This window comes from Crocuta crocuta, unplaced genomic scaffold, assembly GCF_008692635.1.
Source record: "Crocuta crocuta isolate KB4526 unplaced genomic scaffold, BGI_CrCroc_1.0 scaffold142, whole genome shotgun sequence".
Classification (NCBI taxonomy): Eukaryota; Metazoa; Chordata; class Mammalia; order Carnivora; family Hyaenidae; genus Crocuta; species Crocuta crocuta.
In genome coordinates this window covers 443549-464726 of record NW_027528892.1, presented here as the reverse complement: position 1 = coordinate 464726, position 21178 = coordinate 443549, and the positions used below count along the sequence as shown (strand labels likewise).

The following is a 21178-nucleotide window of genomic DNA, read 5'->3' as shown; positions in this document are numbered from 1 at the left end:
AAAGCCCCCTTTCCTCCCCCTGCCCCCCTCCCGCCACCCCGGGGGCCTTTCTGGTTCCGTGTACAACTGTGCTACCTCACCCCTTCTCCCCCAATAAGGGGGTAGGGCGAGTTTCTGGTGACCTTCCCCCCAAATCTGTCCAAGGGGGCGGACGGACCCTTGAAAGAGGCCAGAGTTGGGGGGGTCTGAGATGGGAAGGGGGACTTCAATGTGGGGGAGTGCCAGAAAATGGAAGACTTCGAGGTTTGGGGGGTTTCTACCCCCGCTACTGCCTCTCCCTCCCCCGACGGGGCCTCGAGGGGGAAGAGGCGGGCACAGGTGTGGAAATGGCAGGGAGGAATTCCCTCGAACCCCAGGGTCTCCATCCCTGTCCTGTGGTGTGCGGGCCTAGATGCACCTAGGGGCTTTGGATGAGCGGGCAGAAAGGAGGGAGACAGAGCTAGAAGAAGAAGAAGAAAAGGAAGCCAAGGGCAGCTGAGAAAGCAAGGGGATCCGTTAGACGGCGCCCCCTAAAAGGCAGGCGACCTTCAGGAGGCCATGAAGAGCCCAGCCGGTGAGGAAGAATGGGGCCTCCCACGGGAGCGGAAAACCGTGGGGAGCGGTGGAGGGGGGACACCAAGTGACCCACACCCTGGCCCGCAGCGCCCCACTCCAGCCCGCAGCCGCGGGCGCAGCAGGAAGGCCGCCCACCGCGCCCGAGGACCCGGACGGTCCGGGGTGAGAGTGGGCCGGCAGAGAGAGAAGTCGGGGGCCCAGGGGAGAAGAGAACGGTTGGCATTCCAGGCGGCTGCCGAGCCCACTCTCCAGCCCAGCGCCCCTGCGGCGAGGCGGCGGGTTGCCGGGCGCAGGGTGGGTGGGCGCTGGGCCCCGCGGGCCCCGCGCGCTCGGTGCGCCCTGCAGGGAAACCTGCGGGTAAGAGACCGGAGGAAAGGGGCGGGGCCCGATGAAAGGGGCGGGTCCCAGGGCAGAGGGGCGGGGCCATCTGCAAGTGGACAGTACCGAAAGGGGGAGGAGCCCTTGGAAAGTAGGAGGGGGCTAGGACGACAGGGCGGGGCCATCTTCCAGTGACGGGACTGAAAGAGGGAGGAGCCCTTGGAAAGTGGGAGGGGCTAGGACGGCGGGGCGGGGCTACTGGGAAGCGGACGCGGCTTAAGCGTGCGCGCAGTCCTCCGGGGGGCATCCCGAGGTCCGGAGGGAGGGTGCGGAGCTGTGGGGTCGGGAGACCCCTGAGAAGGAGGAGGAGGGGGGAGAGGAGGGGAGGGGGGGCTCCGAGGGGCAGGCCTCAGCACGGCGAGGTGGAGATGTGCAGGTGGTCCGGGTACTTGATGGCCGGAGGGTAGTTCTGAGTCATCTGGATGGAGACGTCGCTGGAGATGTCGGAGGGGCTGCGGCCGCGGCGCCACGCCTCGGGCTGCAGAAACTGGCCGGAGTAGTCCGAGCAGTCGCTGAGTCGTGGGCGGTAGAAGGCCGGGTGCGGGCGGTACATCTCCTCCTCCGCGTAGCGCTTGGTGAACAAGTACACGGACATCACGCCAGCCCCCTGTGGCAACGCATGATCAGAGTCCCAGAGGCTGGCCCCGAGCTCCCGATGACCCCAAGACTCCAGATCCCCAGCCCCTCCTCCCTCAGACCCCGGAGTCCTGACCCCCAGCCCCTCCTCCCTCAGACCCAGGAGTCCAGGCTCCCAGCCCTCCTCCCCCAGGACCCCAGAAGTTGGAAACTCCCAGACCCCTCCTCCAGGACCCAGAGGTTACGCCCTCAGCTGCCACCTCCCTCTTAAACCCAGAGTCTATACCGCCCCCCTTCCTCTTCCTCCTGGACCCAGGAATGAGCGCCCCCAGCCCCCTCTCCATTCAAGTCTGGGGCCCACAGACATCACCTCTTTGAGTAGGAAGGAGGAAGCAGCAAAGGCAAAAGACCACCCGTAGCGATAGTGGAAATACTGCTCAGAGCTGCTGGGCCGGTTCATGACCTCGTCATTGATGCTGGAAATGTAAAGAACCAAGCCCACAACCAAGGAGAGTCCTGGGGGAGCAGAGGGTGCCCTTGGTCCATTAGCAGTGAATCCCTTGCTCCAGCCCCAGCCCCTCCCCCGTATCATTGTCGCCCCCTCCTGCTCCCTCCCCTCTCCTCCCTGCAGGGTCCTGAACTAAATTCCATTTTTTTGAAGCCCCTTCTGTGCTGGGCCTTGGCTGGGTGCAGGAATCCCAGAGATGAATTAACTTCCTCTTCCCACCCCACCCCTAATCTGCTGTCCAGGAGCTCACAGTGCAATTGGGGAAGGCAAATATGGACATCAGTCAATCATCACACACACGGTGATATGCGCAGTAAGGGAAATAGTAGCACAGAGTTCTGTGGGTCCAGAAGAGGCACCAGCCCATGTAGGTGAGGGGTAGGGGCAGGGGAAACCAAAGAAAGCTTCCTGGAAGAATGGCCTTTGTCTAAGTCCTAAAGGATGAGGCCTGGGAAGATGAGTACACAACGGACAGAGGAAACAGTATGGGAAATGGTTGGAGGGGGAGCATTGAACTGCTCCGTCCATGTAGCCACAACATGGGCCACAGCCACAAAATATGAGGCCAGAGAAGGGGGCAGAGACACAGCCATGATGGACCTCCAACTGAGGAACTTGATGCCAAGAGCACTAGGGAGCCATGGAAAGTCTGAAGCAGAAGAAGAGGATCAGATCGGACTGTTCAGAGAATTTGGGGGATGGTTGGTTTTTGGAAGACATTGGAGGGAGAGAATAGTTGTGACCTTTCAGGGGAAAAGGATGAGGCCTGGGTTCAGACTGTATGAATAATAATAATAACAACACCAATAATAATAATCAATAACAGCTGCTTATATAGGTCTTACTCTATGCCAGGCACTGTTCTCAGTGACATTTAGGTATTAACTTATTCTTGTACGGCCATCACACCTAGAATAAATCTAAATTCCTTCCAAAGTCTACACCAAAGGTCGTCAACTATGGGCCATGGGCTAAATCCAGCCCACATCCTGTTTTTGTATGGCCCTCTGAGCTAAGAATGGCTTTCATAGCATTAAATTGTTGGAAAAGAAAGTCAAGAGAAGAATGATATTTTGTGGCATGTAAAAAGTATGCGAATTTCAGTTGGCAGTTCCTCAAAGTGGTAAAGATAGAATTACCACATGACCCAGAGATTCCTCCACTAGGGATCTCCACCCAGGAGAATAGGAAACATATGTTCACACAAAAACTTTGCATGAGTGTTTGTAACAGCGTTCATAATAGCCGAAAAGTGGAAACAGCCCAAATGTCTATCAATTAAATGGATAAACAAAATGTGGTATAGCTGTATAAAGGAATATTATTCAGCCAAAAAAAGGAATGACACACTGATGTACACAGCCACATGGATGAACTTAGAAAATAAACTTAAGAGAAGGAAGGCAGATGCGTGCTGTATGGTTCCATTTATATGTGATGTTGAAAATAGGCAAATCCATAGACAGAGAGAGTAGATTAGCGGTTGCCAAGGAATGGGGTGGATGGGAGATTCTGACAGGCTGTTGTTAAAGGGTATGAGGTTTCTTTCTGGAGTAATGAAAATGTTGTGAAAATGGGTAACAGAGATGGTTATACAACCCTGCAAAAATACTAAAACCACTGAATTAAACGAACTTTATGTTTTGTGGATTAGAATATCTCAGTTTAAAAAGTATAAGAATTTCAGGGGTGGCCTGGGTGGCTCTGTCAGTTAAGCATCTGACTCTTGGTTTCAGCTCAGGCCATGATCTCGCGGTTCATGACATGAGTTTAAGCCCTGCGTCGGGCTCTGTGCTGACAGAGTGGAGCCCACTTGGGATTCGCTCTCTCTGCCCTTCCCCAGCTCATGCTTTCTCTCTCTCTCTCTCTCAAAGTAAATAAGCTTAAAAAATAAAGTATATGGGGCGCCTGGGTGGCTTAGTCAGTTGAGCGTCCAGCTTTCGCTTAGGTCATGATCTCGCGGTTCGTGGGTTCGAGCCCCGCGTCGGGCTCTGTGCTGACTGCCAGCTCAGAGCCTGGAGCCTGTTTCAGTCTGTGACTCCCTCTCTCTCTGACCCTCCCCTGCTCACGCTGTCTCTCTCTCTCTCTCTCCTAGAAATAAATAAAACATTAAAAAAATAAATAAAGTATATGAATTTCTAATGTCAGGGTCTATAAATAAAAGTTTATTGGTGTACAGCCACACCCCTTTGCTTCTGTGTGGTCCGCACTCACAGTGGCAAGGTTAAACACTTGTACAGCCTGTAGAGCTGAGGATATTCATTAGCTGGCCATTTACTGAAAAACTTTCCTGACCCCTGGACTGCAATGCATACAGCATCTGAGCCTCACCCCCCTCATCCCTGGTCAGTTTCTCTGAGCTCCCTCTACTTAGATCACATGACTCTCTTGCTCTTCCTTGAACTTGGGCAGTTTATTTCTGCCTCAGGGACTTTGTTCTTGCTGTTCCCTCCAACAGCAGTGTTCTTCCTCCAGGTTTCTCCAAGTCTCTCTTTCACTTCATTTACATCTCTCCTCCCTTGTCACTTCTTTAGAAGGGTCTTCTTTGAGCTCCTCGTTAAAAAAAAAAATGCTCTTGGAGTGCCTGGGTGGCTCAGTCAGTTACGCATCTGACTCTTGGTTTTGGCTTAGGTCATGATTGCATGGGTTCATGAGGTCGAGCCCTGCATCCGGCTCCATGGTTACTGTGCAGAACCTACTTGGGATTCTCTTTCTCCCTTTCTCTCTGCCCCTCCCCTGCTCTCCTTTCTCTGCTTCAAAGTAAATAAATAAACATTTATAAAAATTCTCCTTTACTCACAATAGAAGAAATGTAAACTGTGAAGAGATACTTTTTGTCAACCACCGGGTCACCAAAAGTTAATAAGCTTCACGACATGTTCTTTGGGTGAAGCTGGGGAAACAGAAGCTCTGATGTGTTGCTAGTGGGAATGCAAAGTGGCCCAGGCCCTGTGGAGGGGGATCCGGCTGAATCTAACAAAACCATACATGTATCTGTCCTTTAAATCAACAATCTCACTCATAAGATTTTACCTTGAAGCTATCTGCCCAACCACATGAAAGCACATACACACACACATGTTAATTCACCACATTACCTGTAACCACAAAACACTGGAAATGACCTAGATGAACTTATATAGAGGATGATGTAAAACATCACAGAGGACTGTGCTGCTGTGAAAGGAGAATGAGAATGAGAATGTCTCTGTGAACTAGTGTGCAGTTCATTGAGAGTTCCATACACTGTCACTCAGTTCAACAACAACAACAAAAGAGCAGTGCACGAAAGAATATACAAGTATACGAAATGCTAGCCTTTAAGACAAAAAAAGGACATAAAATGCATATGTGTATCTGTTTATTTTTGCAAAAAGAGACATGGTAAGGAAAACAGAAAACAAGGTTGATCACCTACAGGAGGTAAGTGAGAACAGAAAGGAAGGGATGGGAAGAAAGTGGTGTTTCTGATTTTTGCATGATCTTGACCCTTGGAACAATGCTAATGTTTTATAATTCAAAAGATAAAATCAACAAGAATGGGGAAAAACCTAAAATTGAATATAAACAAAAATAAATGATGCTAAGTTTATTTTTTTTTAATTTTTAATGTTTTTATTTATTTCTAGGAGAGAGAGAGAGAGAGAGACAGCGTGAGCAGGAGAGGGTCAGAGAGAGAGGGAGTCACAGACTGAAACAGGCTCCAGGCTCTGAGCTGGCAGTCAGCACAGAACCCGACGCGGGGCTCGAACCCACGAACCGCGAGATCATGACCTACGCGAAAGTGGGACGCTCAACCGACTAAGCCACTCAGACGCCCCATTGATGCTAAGTTTATATCAAATGAATAACATGATCTCAGGAGGGAGTAAAAGTATTATTCCAAGTGACTTTTAAATACAGTACTTTGATTATATATTTCACTCTAAAGACAAAAGATCGGGGCGCCTGGGTGGCTTAGTCGGTTAAGCGTCCGACTTTCGCTTAGGTCATGATCTCGCGGTTCGTGGGTTCGAGCCCCACGTCGGGCTCTGTGCTGACCGCCAGCTCAGAGCCTGGAGCCTGTTTCAGTCTGTGACTCCCTCTCTCTCTGACCCTCCCCTGCTCACGCTGTCTCTCTCTCTCTCCTAGAAATAAATAAAACATTTAAAAAATAAATAAATAAAGACAAAAGATCTACAGAGAAATCTTGAACCTTAGTGGATTTTTTGGGGAGTGGTCTAGAGGTAGCAGTTCTTAAGCCGTGTAGGATTGAGCAAACATGCAAATATACTGATATTTAGGGAGCTGGAATATTTCATTCTGGAAAAAGGGAGACACAGATGATAAGAATGGAGTGAGGTGAGGAAGAACCCTGGGCTGTCAGTATAGACTTCTGTTTTGCAAGCACATGATTCCCCAGGTTGTGTCCTGAAGCATCCTAGCAGCAGTGACACCCCAGCAGCAATGAGCACACTGAGCATCCAGGGTTTGGTCTCTAATATCATCCCTCACTAAATAAGAAGCTAGGGCTTCCAGAAGAAATAGCTAATTTGAAGCCTGGGGGAGAGACAGTAAAAGTATACTTGTGCTACAAAGGAAGGGAATATGCAAAAAATGATGAGGACATATCAGAAAAGGATCCAGGGACTAGTTTGAAGAGGGCTCCTGGGGCACCTGGGTGACTCAGTTAAATGTCTTGTCCTGACTTTGGCTCAGGTCATGATCTCATGGTGTGTAAGTTCGAGCCCCCCATTGGGCTCTTTGCTGTCAGTGCAGAGTCTGCTTTGGCTCCTCTGCCCCCCTCTCTCTGCCTCTCTCCCATTAGTGCTCTCACTCTCAAGAACAAATAAATATTTAGGGGTGCCTGGGTGGCCCAGTCGGTTGAGTGTCCGACTCTGGCTCAGGTCATGATCTCATGGTTTGTAGGTTCAAGCCCCGCGTCAGGCTCTGTGCTGACAGCTCAGAGCCTGGAGCCTGTTTTGGATTCTGTGTCTCCCTCTCTCTCTGCCTGTCCCCTGTTTGCACTCTCTCTATTTCTCAAAAATAAATAAACATTAAAAAATAATGTTCATTTTTGAGAGAGAGAGAGAGAAAGAGAAAGCGGGGGAGGGGCAGAGAGTGAGAAGGAGACACTGAATCCGAAGCAGGCTCCAAGCTCTGAGCTGTCAGCACAGAGCCCCATGCGGGGCTTGAACTCACAGACCACGATCTCATGACTGTGGGACCGCGAGATAGGCTCAGGAGGTGATCTTGAGGTTTGTGAATTTGTGCCCTGTGTCGGGCTCTGTGCTGACAGCTCAGAGCCTGGAGCCTGCTTGGGATTCTGTGTCTCCCTCTCTCTCTGCCCCTCTCCTGCTCACACCCTGTCTCTTTCTCTCTCTCAAAAATAAATAAAATAAAATAAAATAAAAGTAATAAAAACAAAAAAATAAATAAAAGCCTCCTTTATCCTAAAGGAACCTAACATACGGTCTCAAGCAAGTGACCAAAACTAACATCACCAATAGTGGAGCAGATTGACACCATTACCTCCTGAAGTGAGCGTGCCAGTACTCCATTTACCTAGCATTCCTGCTGGAAATGTGTAACCTGAATCCACTCCTAAGGAAGCTGTGGGCATCCCACTAGACAAGTGGCTGAGCTCTTCAAAAAAAAGTCAACATGAAAGATATTTCTCTGTTAAAAAGGCACAGGAACTATATAAAAGATGAAAGGCAATGAAAGAGACAGGATGGGGACATACAAAGTATGCTCCTAAATTGGAAGCTGAATTGGGGTGGGAGGGAGGCAGAAACGACTATAAAAGACAGCATTGGGACCACTGGCGAAATCTGAATATGGGTTGTGTTTTAGCTATAATACTGTATAAATGTTAAACTTCCTGAGTTTGATTATTGTACTGTGGTTAGAAAAGGGAATGAATGCATTTGTTTTTAGGAGATACTTGCTGAAATATTTAGGGGTGAGGTGTTTGCAACTTATTTTCAAGTGGTTCCACCAATATATATATGTGTGTATATAAATAAATATATATATTTACATTTCTATATATCTCAGATCCAATAGGGATAGAAAGAGAGAGAAAAGCAAATGTGACAAAATGTTAAAATTTGGTCCAAGTGAAGGGTATATGCAAGTTCACTGTATTATTTTTGTCCAACTTTTCTGTAGGTTGAAATATTTTTCCAAAAAAAAAAAACCCTCAATAAACTAGGCATTACTCTTCAAATTACTTATTCATTAGAAAGAGGAAAATGTGCCTTTTCAATGAACAGCACCACCAAACTGATGGGATGTAAGAACACGGCACCTCTCTGCATCTGCTTGCCCCATGTGCTTAACCTGGATCTAATAAAGCTCTAATGTAGATGTGCCTTCCAGGTTACAGAGAAAGGAAGCAATGAGGAACAGATCAAATGACACCATCTAGGGTGGGGGACCCTCAATACTACTGACAACTTGGTTTGCAGTCTTCAAAAGGACCGTGATGTGGGTCAAGCTGGTAACACTGCATCCAGTGATCATCCTTAACATCCCAGAAAGAGAGACAACCAGATATTATTATGTCTCTACATGCAATGCAGTAGGATGTAAACAGCACCACCTATGTATGAAGTATTTTTTTGCCACACACACACACACACACACACCCACACACACCCCAAAACAGAAACCCATAAACCTGGATTAGATCAATAGTTTTACAGATAAACACAGGGATGAATGAGTACACCACAACATGAGGGGAAAAGGAAAAATCTGGGAAGTGGGAATTCTGCAAGACAAATGACCAGATTTCTTCAACAAATAAGTGGCAAGGAAAAAAAATAGGAGAGAGACTATTATAGATTAAAAGAGGCTTCAGAGATCTATCAGCTAAATGCACAAGTGGAATTTGAATCCTGATTTGCAACAAACTAACTGTAAAAAGGCACTTATTTATGAGAAATGTGGGGAAAGAGAACCCTGACTAGATATTAAATGATATTAAGCAGCTATTCTTAATTGTTTGGGCATGATGGCTATGTTAAATAACAAAGTACTTATTTCTCAGAGATATACTGAAATATTTGTGGGTAAAAATGATTTAATGGCAGAGGCTGGCCTTAAAATAACGTAGTGAAGTGCAGAAGGGAGATACGGCAGTGGGACTAAAAAAAGATTCGCCATATGTTGGTAACTTTTTGAAGCTGAGGGAAGGATACACGGGATTTCACTTATTTATACTATTCTTTCTGTATTTTTATAATGAAGTACATTTTAGAAGTCAGTGTTGTAAAAAAAAAATAGTGGGGGAACTAGTCTAGAGTAAAAGAGATATGAACTAAATGCTGTGTGTGAACCAAGATTGAATCCTGGTTTGGGGAGGGGAGCTATAAAAAGCATTCTTGAAACAATGGGACAGTCTGCAAGTGGAATAAATTATATTATGGAATTACTGTAAGATTTCTTGGTGTGATGATGGTGTTGTAGTAGAATGCCCTTCCTCTTAAGAGATGCATACTACAGTGTTTAGATGCCCATAACCTAATTTCAAATGGTAACGTCCAAGAAAAGCATGAGGATGGGGGAGAAAAATAGGAGGGTGGAGAAAAAGAGAGAGAATACGGCAAAACATCAGAAAAGTACAGGATTCAGGTGGAGGAAGGTATACAATGCTCATTGTACTATTCTATTGATTTCAGACTTTCCATTAAAAAAGTGGACTGGGGCGCCTGGGTGGCTTAGTCGGTTAAGCGTCCGACTTTCGCTTAGGTCATGATCTCGTGGTTCGTGGGTTCGAGCCCCGCGTCGGGCTCTGTGCTGACTGCCAGCTCAGAGCCTGGAGCCTGTTTCAGTCTGTGACTCCCTCTCTCTCTGACCCTCCCCTGCTCATGCTGTCTCTCTCTCTCTCTCTCTCTCCTAGAAATAAATTTAAAAAAATTAAAAAAAAAAGTGGACTGATTGGGCGTCTGGGTGGCTCAGTAGGTTAAGCATTGGACTCTTGGTTTTGGCTCAGGTCATGACCTCACAGTTGTGGGACTGAGCCCCACGTCAGGCTCTAAGCTGATAGTGGGGAGTCTGCTTGGGATTCTCTCTCCTTCCCTCTCTGCCCCTGCCCTCTCAAAATAAATACATAAACTTAAAAAAAACTGGAGTGGGGTGCTGAGGTGGCTCAGTTGGTTAGGCATCTGACTTTGGATCAAGTCATGATCTCATGGCTGGTGGGTTTGAGCCCCGCATCGGGCTCTGTTCTGAAGCTCAGAGCCTGGAGCCTGCTTCGGATTCTATGTCGCCCTCTCTCTCTCTGCACCTCCCCCACTCGTGCTCTTTCTCTCTTTAAAAAAATTTTTTTAAAAAGATTGGAGTGATTGAGACAATGCCCCCCATTACTCTCCTTTCCCTGTCCTTTTTTTTTTTTTTTTGGTCCCTTTTATTACTACCTAACATGTAATTTGTATCTGTAATTGTTTCCATCATACATCTCCCCCACCAGGATGCTCGAAACCAGCCTACCTTGTTTCCTCTTGCATCCCTACCATGTAGCACAAAAATAAATACCAGTTGAACAGATGAGTATACTTGCCAAGCAACTGGAGCTTCTAGCAAAACTTCTAAGTTGCTTCCTTTTTTGAATCCACTCTAAATCCCCTTGTTCCTTCATTTCCTCTAAGAATTAACTTTTCCTTGCTCTGAACATCCATAGAACTTTCAATTTCTAGAATTTCATAATTTTGTTATTCAAGAAGAGTGGGCCCACAAAGTGTTTTGTGGTGGCAAAGCATCTGAGATAGATCCAGAAAGATGAGCAGGCTTAAAGAAAAGAAATAGCAAAGGAATCCTACAATGCACACTCACTCAAGTACCCATGTCCCTGGTACCCTAGTCAGGTACCAGGGGAATCATCCTGATTTTACTCTCTCCCTCTCTCTCATCCATGAAAGATTGTCAGTCATCAGGGCACCTGGGTCCCTCAGTTGGTTAAGTGTCTGACTTGGGCTCAGGTCATGATCTCCCGGTTCATGGGTTTGAGCCCCGCGTCGAGCTCTGTGCTGACAGCTAGCTCAGAGCCTAAAGCCTGCTTTGGATTCTGTGTCTCCCTCTCTCTCTGACCCTGCCCTGCTCATGCTGTCTCTATCTCTCTCTCAAAAATAAATAAAACATTGAAAAATTTTTTAAAAAGATCGTCAGTCATCAAGTCATGTCCATTTTACTTCCTGAATCTCTCATAAATCAAAACCCCTTCTTGTGGGGTGCCTGGGTGGTTCAGTTGGTTGAGTATCCAATTCTTTTTTTGTGTGTGTTTATTTTTGAGAGAGAGAAAGAGAGCACAGTAGAGGGGCAGAGAGAGAGGGAGACACAGAATCCAAAGCAGGCTCCAGGTTCTGACTTTGTGGGGCTTGAACTCACAAACTGCAAGATCATGACCTGAGCCAAAGTCAGATGCTTAACCAACTGAGGAACCCAGGTGCCCCATAGTCTTGATTTCAGCTCAGGTTGTGGTCCAGCGGTTGTGGATAGAGCCCCATGTTGGGCTTCATGCTTAGTGTGGAGCCTGCTTGAGATTTTCTCTCTCTCCCTCTGCCCCCTCCCTTGCCCTCTTTCTCAAAACAAATAAACAAAACCTTCTCATAACCACAAACCCTCTGGCCCAGTTAAGGCTTATTGTGTATGCTTATACCATTGCTACTAAATCCTTACCTCCCAGCTTTAGGTACTAGTTCTTTCTAAAACCCATACAAGCTCTAGCCTTCTCTTGTCAAAATTCTTCCTTGGCTCCCTGTTGTCCACAGGAGAAGATTTTCATTCTTCGGTCTGACATCCCAGATTCTGCAATCTGATTCCTGCTAACCACCTTAAGTCCATGTTTCAGATTACGGTTCTAAACGACAGACATCTCCATAAGGCGAGTCAGGAGCAAAAGTTGATAAGGAAACAAATATTTCCCAGGAGAGAATTTTTATGAGTTCTTTTTTTGCTTTTGTTTTTGTTTTTAGTAATTAAAAAATCATGTAAAAACAATAGCAAAAGTTATTCTCATCAATCTTTCTACTTCCTGGATATTTTATAGTGGCTCTGGTTCTCCAAAAATAATCTTTTCCCTTTTTTTCTTCTTTCCTCTTTTTCTCCCTCCTTCTNGCCCCACATGTGTTTTAGAATATCACCCTAGGCAAGAATTGCTTACATTCCAAGCTGAATACAGCCCGGCCTTAGAACAATAGGGTTTCAGGACCATGGAGAGCTGCATATGCGTCTACCTCTGCCTTCGATGCTTTCTAGGGCATTATCACCTGCTGTGAATTCCACCTCCAAACAAGGCACTATTCTCTCTTCACTTGAAAAATTCTCTCACCCTTTCAGCTTCATCTACTCAGATGTCACCTCTTCTTGGAAGCCCTCTCAGGTCCCTCCCCCACCCCCACCACCCTACTGTATCAAGTTAATGCAGCTTCCCCTTTCTCAGAATGCCTTAAGCTGTCCTCATTATTCATCCTTTATACAGATATTTCAATGTGTACGTTGTAGCAGCTACTCATCTAGGCTCTGCAGACACAAATGAGAGTATGTTTGTAAATGTCCATGTATTTTGGCGGGTACATTTTGGTAGGAGGCAGGAAGATGACAATAGCAATACATGCTGTGAAACAAATATAAAGTGTGCGATGTGGTACATAGTATAGTGGGGGCAAGGCAATATTACATACTGTTGCCAAGGAGACAAACTCTGGAGAGAGAAAGTTCAAGCCCTTTAAGTACCAGGAGGAAGAAAGTTCCAATCATGAAGGGCTAATGAGTGCAAAGTCCTCATGTGGGGCTGAGATGAGCATTTTCAAGGAGAGAAGGAGGCCAGTGTGGCTGAGGTTGTAAGCAATTGAGAGAATGTTAGTGGGTTAGGAAATGAGGTCAGAGATCTGAGCAGTAGCCAAATCATGGATAACCTTGTAGGCTAACATGGGGAGTTTGGATGTATTTTAAGTGCAATGGGTACCCATTGAGCATTGAAGGGATTTAAGCAAGTGTGTAGTTTTGATTTGATGGGTAATTGGGGCTGTTTTGTAACTGACTGCATGTGAGCCCTCGCTTAGGATTCATCCACGGCTTCAGTGCTCTAGAGGTGCAGGGTCTGGCATGTAGGATGTCTGTGTAAATGTTTGATGAACAAATGAATGAGCAGATGCATGTTGAGGGTCAGGGGTTAATATGGGCTTTGCCTGGGAAGCATGCTTCTTATGACCTGGAAAAAGAAAATCAATGACATTCCAGCCTCCTCCCTGCTTCTCTTACCAACATATCCAGTCAGTCATCTGGTTCCATTGATTTTTCTGTCGATCTACTTCTCTGTCAAAGTCATCCAGTTGCCTTTATCTTTCCATCCCCAGCCCAGCTCAGGCCCCAGCTGCTTTTGCCCAGACCGCTACATAAGCTGCCTCCTTGGTTTGCCAATTTCCCTTCTCCCCCCACACCCACCAGTCCATCCCACAGTCGAGCCCCAACATGCTTCCTGAAAGATGCTTAACACCCAGATGTGACACAGTCCCTCCCTTGCCCCAAAGTTCCCACCACTTTCTCCAGAATGCCAAAGTCACCATTTACCAGCCCTCAGGCAAATAACTCCTGTCTCTCTCTCTCTCCAAGTCTTGGCTTCCTCACTGGGAACAAGAGGCAGTTGGACTAGATTATTCTGTCCCCATATCTAAGAAGCTGGCACTATTTCCATCCTTTCCTCTTTTTTTAAATTTTTAACATTTAGTTATTTTTGAGGGACAAAGAGCAGGGAAGGGACAGAGATACACACACACACACACACACACACACACACAGAATCCGAAGCAGGCTCCAGGCTCCGAGCTGTCAGCACAGAGCCCAACATGGGGCTCGAACCCACAAAGCATGAGATAATGACCTGAGCCCAAGTCAGTTGCTTAACCGATTGAGCCACCCAGGTGCTCCTCCTTACTTCTTCTTTTAAATCTCCTTCATTTTTATGACTTTTTTAGAAAAGCCTTTTATTTTTTATTTATTTTCTTATTTTTTTAAAGTAATCTCTACACCCAACATAGGGCTTGAATTCACCTGGAGATCAAGAGTCCCACATTTACACAGTCCCTCTGCTGACGGAGCCAACGAGGCACACCATTCTTTGTGTGTGATTTTTAATTGTGGCAGGGCAGTACAGTGCCACAGTGAAGGCTTGGGTGGGGAATCCTGCTTCACTATGGAGCAGGTTCACCTCTGAGCGCTTCTGTTTCCTCAGCTGGAGAAAGAGAATCACAGTGGCATCTGCCTTACAAGGTAGAGAAAATGAAATAACTTAACCTGCATAAAGTACTTAGGACTTCCCCAAAACATGGCTCTCTATAAAGTGTTTATTATTTTGGCTGTTGCTGTGATTAGTACCATGTATATATGTATGTATGTTTGTACCAGGCACTGGCTCAGCCCTTCACATCTATGATCTAGACTAGGGGTTAGCAAGCTACTGTTTGCTCTAGAACCTGTTTTTGTATGGTTTGTGAGCTAAGCGTGGTTTTTACATCGTTAAATGGTGAGAAAAACAAAACGAAACAAAACAAGAAGAATGTTTCATGGCTCAAATATTACATGGCTCAAAGAAAATTACATGGAACTCAAATGCCAAGGTCTATAAATAATATTGCTGGAGGACACCTGGGTGGCTCAGTCAGTTAAGCATCTGCCTTTGGCTCAGGTCATGATCTCACAGTCTGTGAGTTTGAGCCCCATGTCAGGCTCTGTGCTGTCAGTTCAGAGCCTGGAGCCTGTTTCAGATTCTGTGTCTCCCTCTCTCTCTCTCTCTTCTCCACTCACGCTGTGTCTCTCTCTGTCTCTCAACAAATGAATAAACATTAAAAAAAAAACCTTATAAATAATATTGCTGGGATATAGCCACACCCACTGCTTCACCTCTGATTGTTTTAACACTATAACCCTATGGCTCAAAAGCCTGAAATAGGTACCATTTGGCCCCACACGGGTTCACTGTCCCCTAAGATTTGTCCTCTTGGGGCGCCTGGGTGGCTCAGCTGGTTAAGTGTCTGACTCTTGGTTTTAGCTCAGGTCATGATCTCACGGTTTCATGAGTTCGAGTCCCATGTTGGGCTCTGTGCTGACAGTGTGGAACCTGCTTGGGATTCTTTCTCTCTGCGCCGCCCCCCCCTCCCCCCGGCCCGCCACTTGCACTGTCTCTGTCTCAGTCTCTGTCTGTCTGTCTCTCTCAAAATAAATAAACTTTTTTAAAAAATTGAAAAAAGATTTGTCCTCTTGACAACTCCATACTGTAGCCCATGAAGTTAAGGCGAAGAATTTGAATCCAGAGTTTTCTAGGTTCACAGCAGCATGAACTGTCAGTGACTACACCCCAAAACCTTGAAAGCACATGACCATAGTCTTTGAAATGAACTCAAAGAAGGGCTTCAGGGAGCAGGCTTCAATCTCCCCAAATTGCTCTATCGCTGTATCAGAGGCCTGACCTCCAGCCGCTACAGCACCACGGACCCTCAGCCTGATCTTGGGAAGACGGGTCCTGGGGTACTACACAAGCATGAGCTGGGTTTTGTGTTAGAACCCCCTGTATGCTAACTGACTACCCTGTCACTGAGCTACGCCACCCCTTCTGTGAACAGCAAACCACAGGATTCCCTTCTAGTGTTTGGGGTACATTGATAAAAGTGACTACCCTTGCCCTACTTCCTTGCTCTCCAGGACACTATTTTTCCATATGAAAAACGATGAGACCTTTCCGCTCTGACACTCTGGGATGGTGATATTCTCTGTGCCTTATTTTAGCTCAGTGTCTGGCTCCACATGCCATGATTCAAGTTTACAGGCAGGTTGCACCCTGCTTTCTCTGGAAAAGGTCTTGTCAGGTTAGGTTGGAGGCAGGGTGGGAGGCAGGGAGACAGCTGGCTGAGGAGCAGGGAGGAGATTGGGGGTATTCAAACATCCATCTTCAACTATTCGCAGAGCCAACGCTAAAGCGGGATCCAAGTGCAGGCCCCAGGGGACAGAATGGAAATGAGACATATGTAGGCTTTGTTCATAAAATATCAACTGAATTAGAAGGACCCGAAAGGAGTTTAACTAAATTATGTTGAATTAATTTGCGCCAAGTTGAAGAACTGAGTCAGAATGGACTGGGGTTGGTTGGACCAGATGGATGAGTTAAATGTGCTAGGGCCGAGCTGACCTGGGCTGAACTGAGCTGAGATGGACTGAAATGGACCAGGCAGGGGTGACATTGGAGGAGGGTAAACCTGAGAGAAAACTCTGCTGGGGACCTCAGGACACTTGGTCCCCCGGCACCAGCTTATTGCTGGTGTCTTGGGCAACTCCCTGTACAGCTGTGGGCCCCAGTGCCCCCATTTTATCAAGTGAGTGCTAATAATAACACTCCCTGGCAAAGATGTTATGGGAAGGGTGTGAGATCACCTGTGCAAAAGTGCCTCATGTTTCAAAAGAAGAAACAAACAAATATTGAAATGTAGCTAATGACATGCATGGTGAAATATTTAGAGTGAAATGCATGGACATTTTTCCTTGAATTGCATAAAGAAAGAGAGGTGGATTGATGGATGGGTAGAAATAGAGATAGATGGACAGATAAGGGACAAAGCAAGTCCAGGAATACGGTAATGGTTGATTCTACGTGGTGGGTCCAAGGGTGTTCATTCCAAAATTCTTTCCACTTTTCTGTTTGAACATTTTTGGAATAAAATATTGCACAGAAAATAAAGAGCCTTATAATATGTGAACTGCTAAAATATCAGGAGTGGTTAAAAAACCCAGCCTCTGGAGGCAAAAGGTGTGAGTCTGAGTCCCAGCTCTGTGTCACTGCTTGTATGGACCTGAGCAAATGACTTCATCTCTCTGAGTGCTTGTTTCTGCATCTGTAAAATGGGGCTGTTAATAGCATTTACCTCACTGTGGGGAGTATCAGAACAGAGCCCACACCTAATTAGCACCCCATAAACATTCGTTATGATTTGGGCCTCCCAACAAACTGTGAAGTGGGTGCTGCGATCTCCATTTCACAGAGAAGGAAAGTGGGGCTCAGAGAGGTTCTGCAACCCCTCCAGATCACACAGCAAGGAAGCAGCTTTCTTAATGGAGGAAGGATCGCGGGTTCCTGGATCCAGAAACTGTTCCCCAGCCCCTAAGTCATTTCCGTGGGCTCACCGGATAGGATGAAGAAGATGCCAGAAACGAAGGCCAGAATGGTCCTCTGTGGGCGGATGTGGCCGATGTTACTGATGACGAAGGCTGTGAACACTAGGAAGAGACTGACCATGGGGAAGGGGGTGGCTGTGCGCACCGTCTCTGAGAGAGGGGTAAAGGGAGAGACAGGGGGTGAGGAGAGACTCTGGGGGGACACCTTCCCATTCCCCCTAACTCTCTACTCCCCCCATCCCCTCCCTTGGGTGGCTCCTCCCCTTTCCAGCCCCCTCCCCCTTTCCCGTACTTCCGCTGCCGGCCCAGGTCCTTCACCCAAGCCCCACCCCTTTTGGTTTGGTCCCACCCCGTTCCTGTTGACTCCACCCACTGCCCAGGCCCCACCTCGTCAACCTGGAGGGTTCTCACCTCCCAATCTCTGCCTTCTTCCAAGCCTCCACGCCTTCCCTTCCACCCCACCCCTTCCCTGGAGCTGCCCTTTCTCCCTGGACTCGCCCTGTGATCCTGCTCCCCCACCTTTGCCTAGGCCCCCCGCTTCCCCTCACTCAGAATATTCTCCGTGTTTTCCGTCACCAAGTTGATCTCCGGTTCAAGGAAATACTCCGAGGCCACACAGCGACCCTTCTCCCGGCCTGGGGGAAAACAAGAAGGCTTTGAGCCCTGCAGAGGCAGTGAGGGGCAGGTGCCCCAGTGCGGGGACCCTGGGATGGGCGTGTGAGGTTAACCCAGGGGTTGCTGTCTGTCAGGGGGTCAGGGAAGCGGGGCGGCAGGAGGCGGGAGCTCCTCTTTCATGCTTCCCCGGAAACCCACGGACGGAGGGCAGGGCTGGATCCCTACAGAGGATAAGGGGTTGGGGGTGCGGGGGTGCAGGATTCCTCGGAGAGCCTCTGTGGCCGCAGGGAGGCGGGGGGAGCATGGATTTTTATTTTGCCTGTTCAACCCTGGAACCGTCCAGGAGACCAGGACTGATGGACTCGCCAGGGATTAGGGACCCTGGGATTGTGTGAGCATGGGGGCTGTTAGATCCAGGAAAGAAAGGGCTAGACATCGGCTCTCCAGGTAGAAATCTGCCTCTCCAGGAGAAAAACAGGGTCGGATTCTGGATTTCTGGAACCCAAGGGATAGAAGCATGGATGAAGACTCTCGGGTCCCAGGCAAGGCAGGGACAGTTGAATGGAGGGCAGGTGAGGTCTGTACCTGCGAAGAAGCAGACTCTCCAGAGGCCAGCATGCAGGGCCATCTTGACCTCCGTGGTCTGGTTCTGTGGCAGCACCGTCCCCTCCTCCATGTACAGCCAGTAATCAGTGCTGACCGCGATGCCCACGAGCAGCAGGCCACACGCACCAAACACGCTGCTCAGCAGGGTCAGGGCGCGGCTACTGCAGTGACTCATCCTCAGCGGCGGGGGGCGCCCTGCGGGGCCTGAGTGAGGGTGGGAAGCTGCAGTCATGAAGAGCCCTGGTGGGACTAACTAGATTCCCCAACCCCATGCAGCCACCTGGACACGGGACCCAGGCTCTGACTTCTGTGGCCCAACCCATGACCCCATTTCTGGATTTGAACCAGTGACATCAACTGTTGACCTTCAACCCCAGGCCTGGCCTTCCCACACCGACACGTGTTCTGGATCCTGATGAGAGGCGCCACACCAGATCCCTAATCCCAAAATAAGATTTTCAGCTGTAGCCTTCAGCCCAGATCCAGAGACTGGACCTTAACTTCAACCATGTGTCTGGACCTGGGTCCCAACTATCATGACTCTGACTACAAACTCAACTTCCATATTCTCAACACCAGAACCAGGACCTCCAACCCTAACTTTATGCCCTGACCTGAGGCCTTAACCCTGGACAACAACCCCCACCAGCATCCTTAACCTTGAGCCTGGTCCCATGACTCAAACTATTACGCTGATCAGGCATTTCTTTTTTCTTTTCTTTTCTTTTTTTTTTTTATTTCTAGGAGAGAGAGAGAGAGACAGTGTGAGCAGGGGAGGGTCAGAGAGAGAGGGAGTCACAGACTGAAACAGGCTCCAGGCTCTGAGCTGGCAGTCAGCACAGAGCCCGACGCGGGGCTTGAACCCACAAACCGCGAGATCATGACCTAAGCGAAAGTCGGACGCTCAACCGACTAAGCCACCCAAGCGCCCCCGATCAGGCATTTCAACACTAGAACCAAGCATATTTGCCTAATCCTGACTCCTGGTACCTTAATCCTTTTCTCTTGGACTCTGTTTCTATATAGTTACCAGAAATACCCCAAGTGGGTCACCAACAAGAAGAACCATAATTAAGGGTCCCACTAACCAAGGACGCACTAACCGAGACCTTGAGCAGAGGCTCCCACCTAAGTTAAAACCCTTAGACTCTCATCTTGACCTTTAACACCCAATTCTGACACCTGGACCTTGACCCATGACCTTCTAACTCTGATCCTGTGCCTTGACCTCAATTTGGTACCTCAATCTGAGATCGTGGCCCATGACTCAAGATGTAAGATTCTAGAACCCCCTCCATCCCAGATCCAGGTGGATTCACTTGGGATGCTGGGACTCCTCAAGCTGCTGGGTCCCAGAACACTGGGACCCAGAGACCTGGAGCCTGGATTTTGGCTAGAGGTTCCAGAATGTCAAAGCCATGAGATGGGACCCCTTCCAATCCCCTCAACTCAGTGGCCTAACCAGAGTACCCCAGACCATCTTTCAAACTAGGGATCAGTGCTCTGAACCCTAAAACCCCAAGCCAGGAAGTCCAGGAGGCCCCCTCATGTGCCACAAGGCCCCTCAAATTCCCTACCAGACATCCTGGATTCTAACTTCCATGCTAGGACTTCCAATTGCACATACAACCTGAAATTCTGATCCCTCTAACGCTGGAGCCTCAAAATATGAGATCTCCAGTTCAAAGCCATGGCCTTCCAAATTCCAGTCATGGAGCTGGAGTTTTGAGCTAGGAGCCCCTAATCCTGTACTTCCCACTTTCTCCCCCCGCACCCCCACCAAGAACTTTCACCTGAAGTGCACAATCCCATGATTTGGGGGACTCCACTTGGGATCCACATCCTATTTCAGCCAGGGACCTATACATCCTTGAATACCAGTGATCCCCATCATCTTTTTTTTTAACTATGAGGGTTAAGACCCCGAAGCAGTCCCCAACAATGCAGCCAAGACTTGAGACCCCATTTTCTTTCATCAGAATTCTTGGAGCCTTGAAACTCTGCCCCATGCCAATAAGGATCTTGGAGTCAGACAACTTTCATCACTAACCACCCCCCATCTCAGCACCCAGAGCCCTCACCCCCCCACCAGACCCCACNCCCCCCCCCTCCCCCCCGCTCCTTGGACTCCCAGCTGGGACCATGCCCACTGACACCTTTCTCACTTCCCCTTTGAAAACCCTCCTTCTTTGCTATTTCTCCTCACTCCAAATGGCCCGCCCAGATCTCCTTCTCCTCCAGCCTTTCCTCCTTTGGGACCCTCCCCCAGGCCTGAAGCCACCTTCTTATCCTGCTTTATCGCAGCCTCTCCGGGATTCAGGATCCTTCGGATCCCAGGGGTCCCATTCTCCAAGCCCCAAGTCCAAACTCCGTCTCCCTGCAATCTCTTGAGGAACGTACTCCCCGTTCCTGGGGACCCCTTCTCACGTCCTGACTCTTACCGAGCCCGGGCCCTGCCCCTCACCCAGGACCGCCTCTCTCGAGGACCTGGCCTGCACCCTCCTCGGGGCCACGGCCTCTAAGACTCGGACATCAAGAGTCTAGCTGCCCCTCCAGGACCCCTCGGACCCGGTCCTCCCGGATTCCCTAGGCCCAATGTCCCCCCACCCCCCACTGCCCCCCAAACTCCGGCGTCCTGACCGCCAGAATCCCGCATCCCGGGTCCCTTCAGGGCCCTTTTAGCCCTAACCCCGGCTCCCAGCCAGCTCAAGGGGACCCCCCACGCCTCCCAGTACCCTCCCCTAGCGCTCACCTCGCTCAGGGCTGGGCGGGGGCTCCGGGCCGCGGGCCCCG

The 21178-nt window shown here is 48.6% G+C and overlaps 1 protein-coding gene across 1 annotated transcript; it reads right to left on the bottom strand.

The window, feature by feature from the left end:
- Positions 1-1239: 1239 nt before the first annotated feature.
- CACNG7 (calcium voltage-gated channel auxiliary subunit gamma 7) lies at positions 1240-21172 on the bottom strand. Its single transcript, XM_077757059.1, has 6 exons — positions 21138-21172; positions 18365-18589; positions 17713-17799; positions 17174-17314; positions 1880-2025; positions 1240-1540 (listed from the first exon to the last, which is right to left on the bottom strand). Exons 2-6 carry the CDS (start codon positions 18558-18560, stop codon positions 1283-1285), a joined length of 828 nt encoding a protein of 275 aa, XP_077613185.1. The 5' UTR covers positions 18561-18589; positions 21138-21172; the 3' UTR covers positions 1240-1282.
- Between the last annotated feature and the right edge of the window lie 6 nt (positions 21173-21178).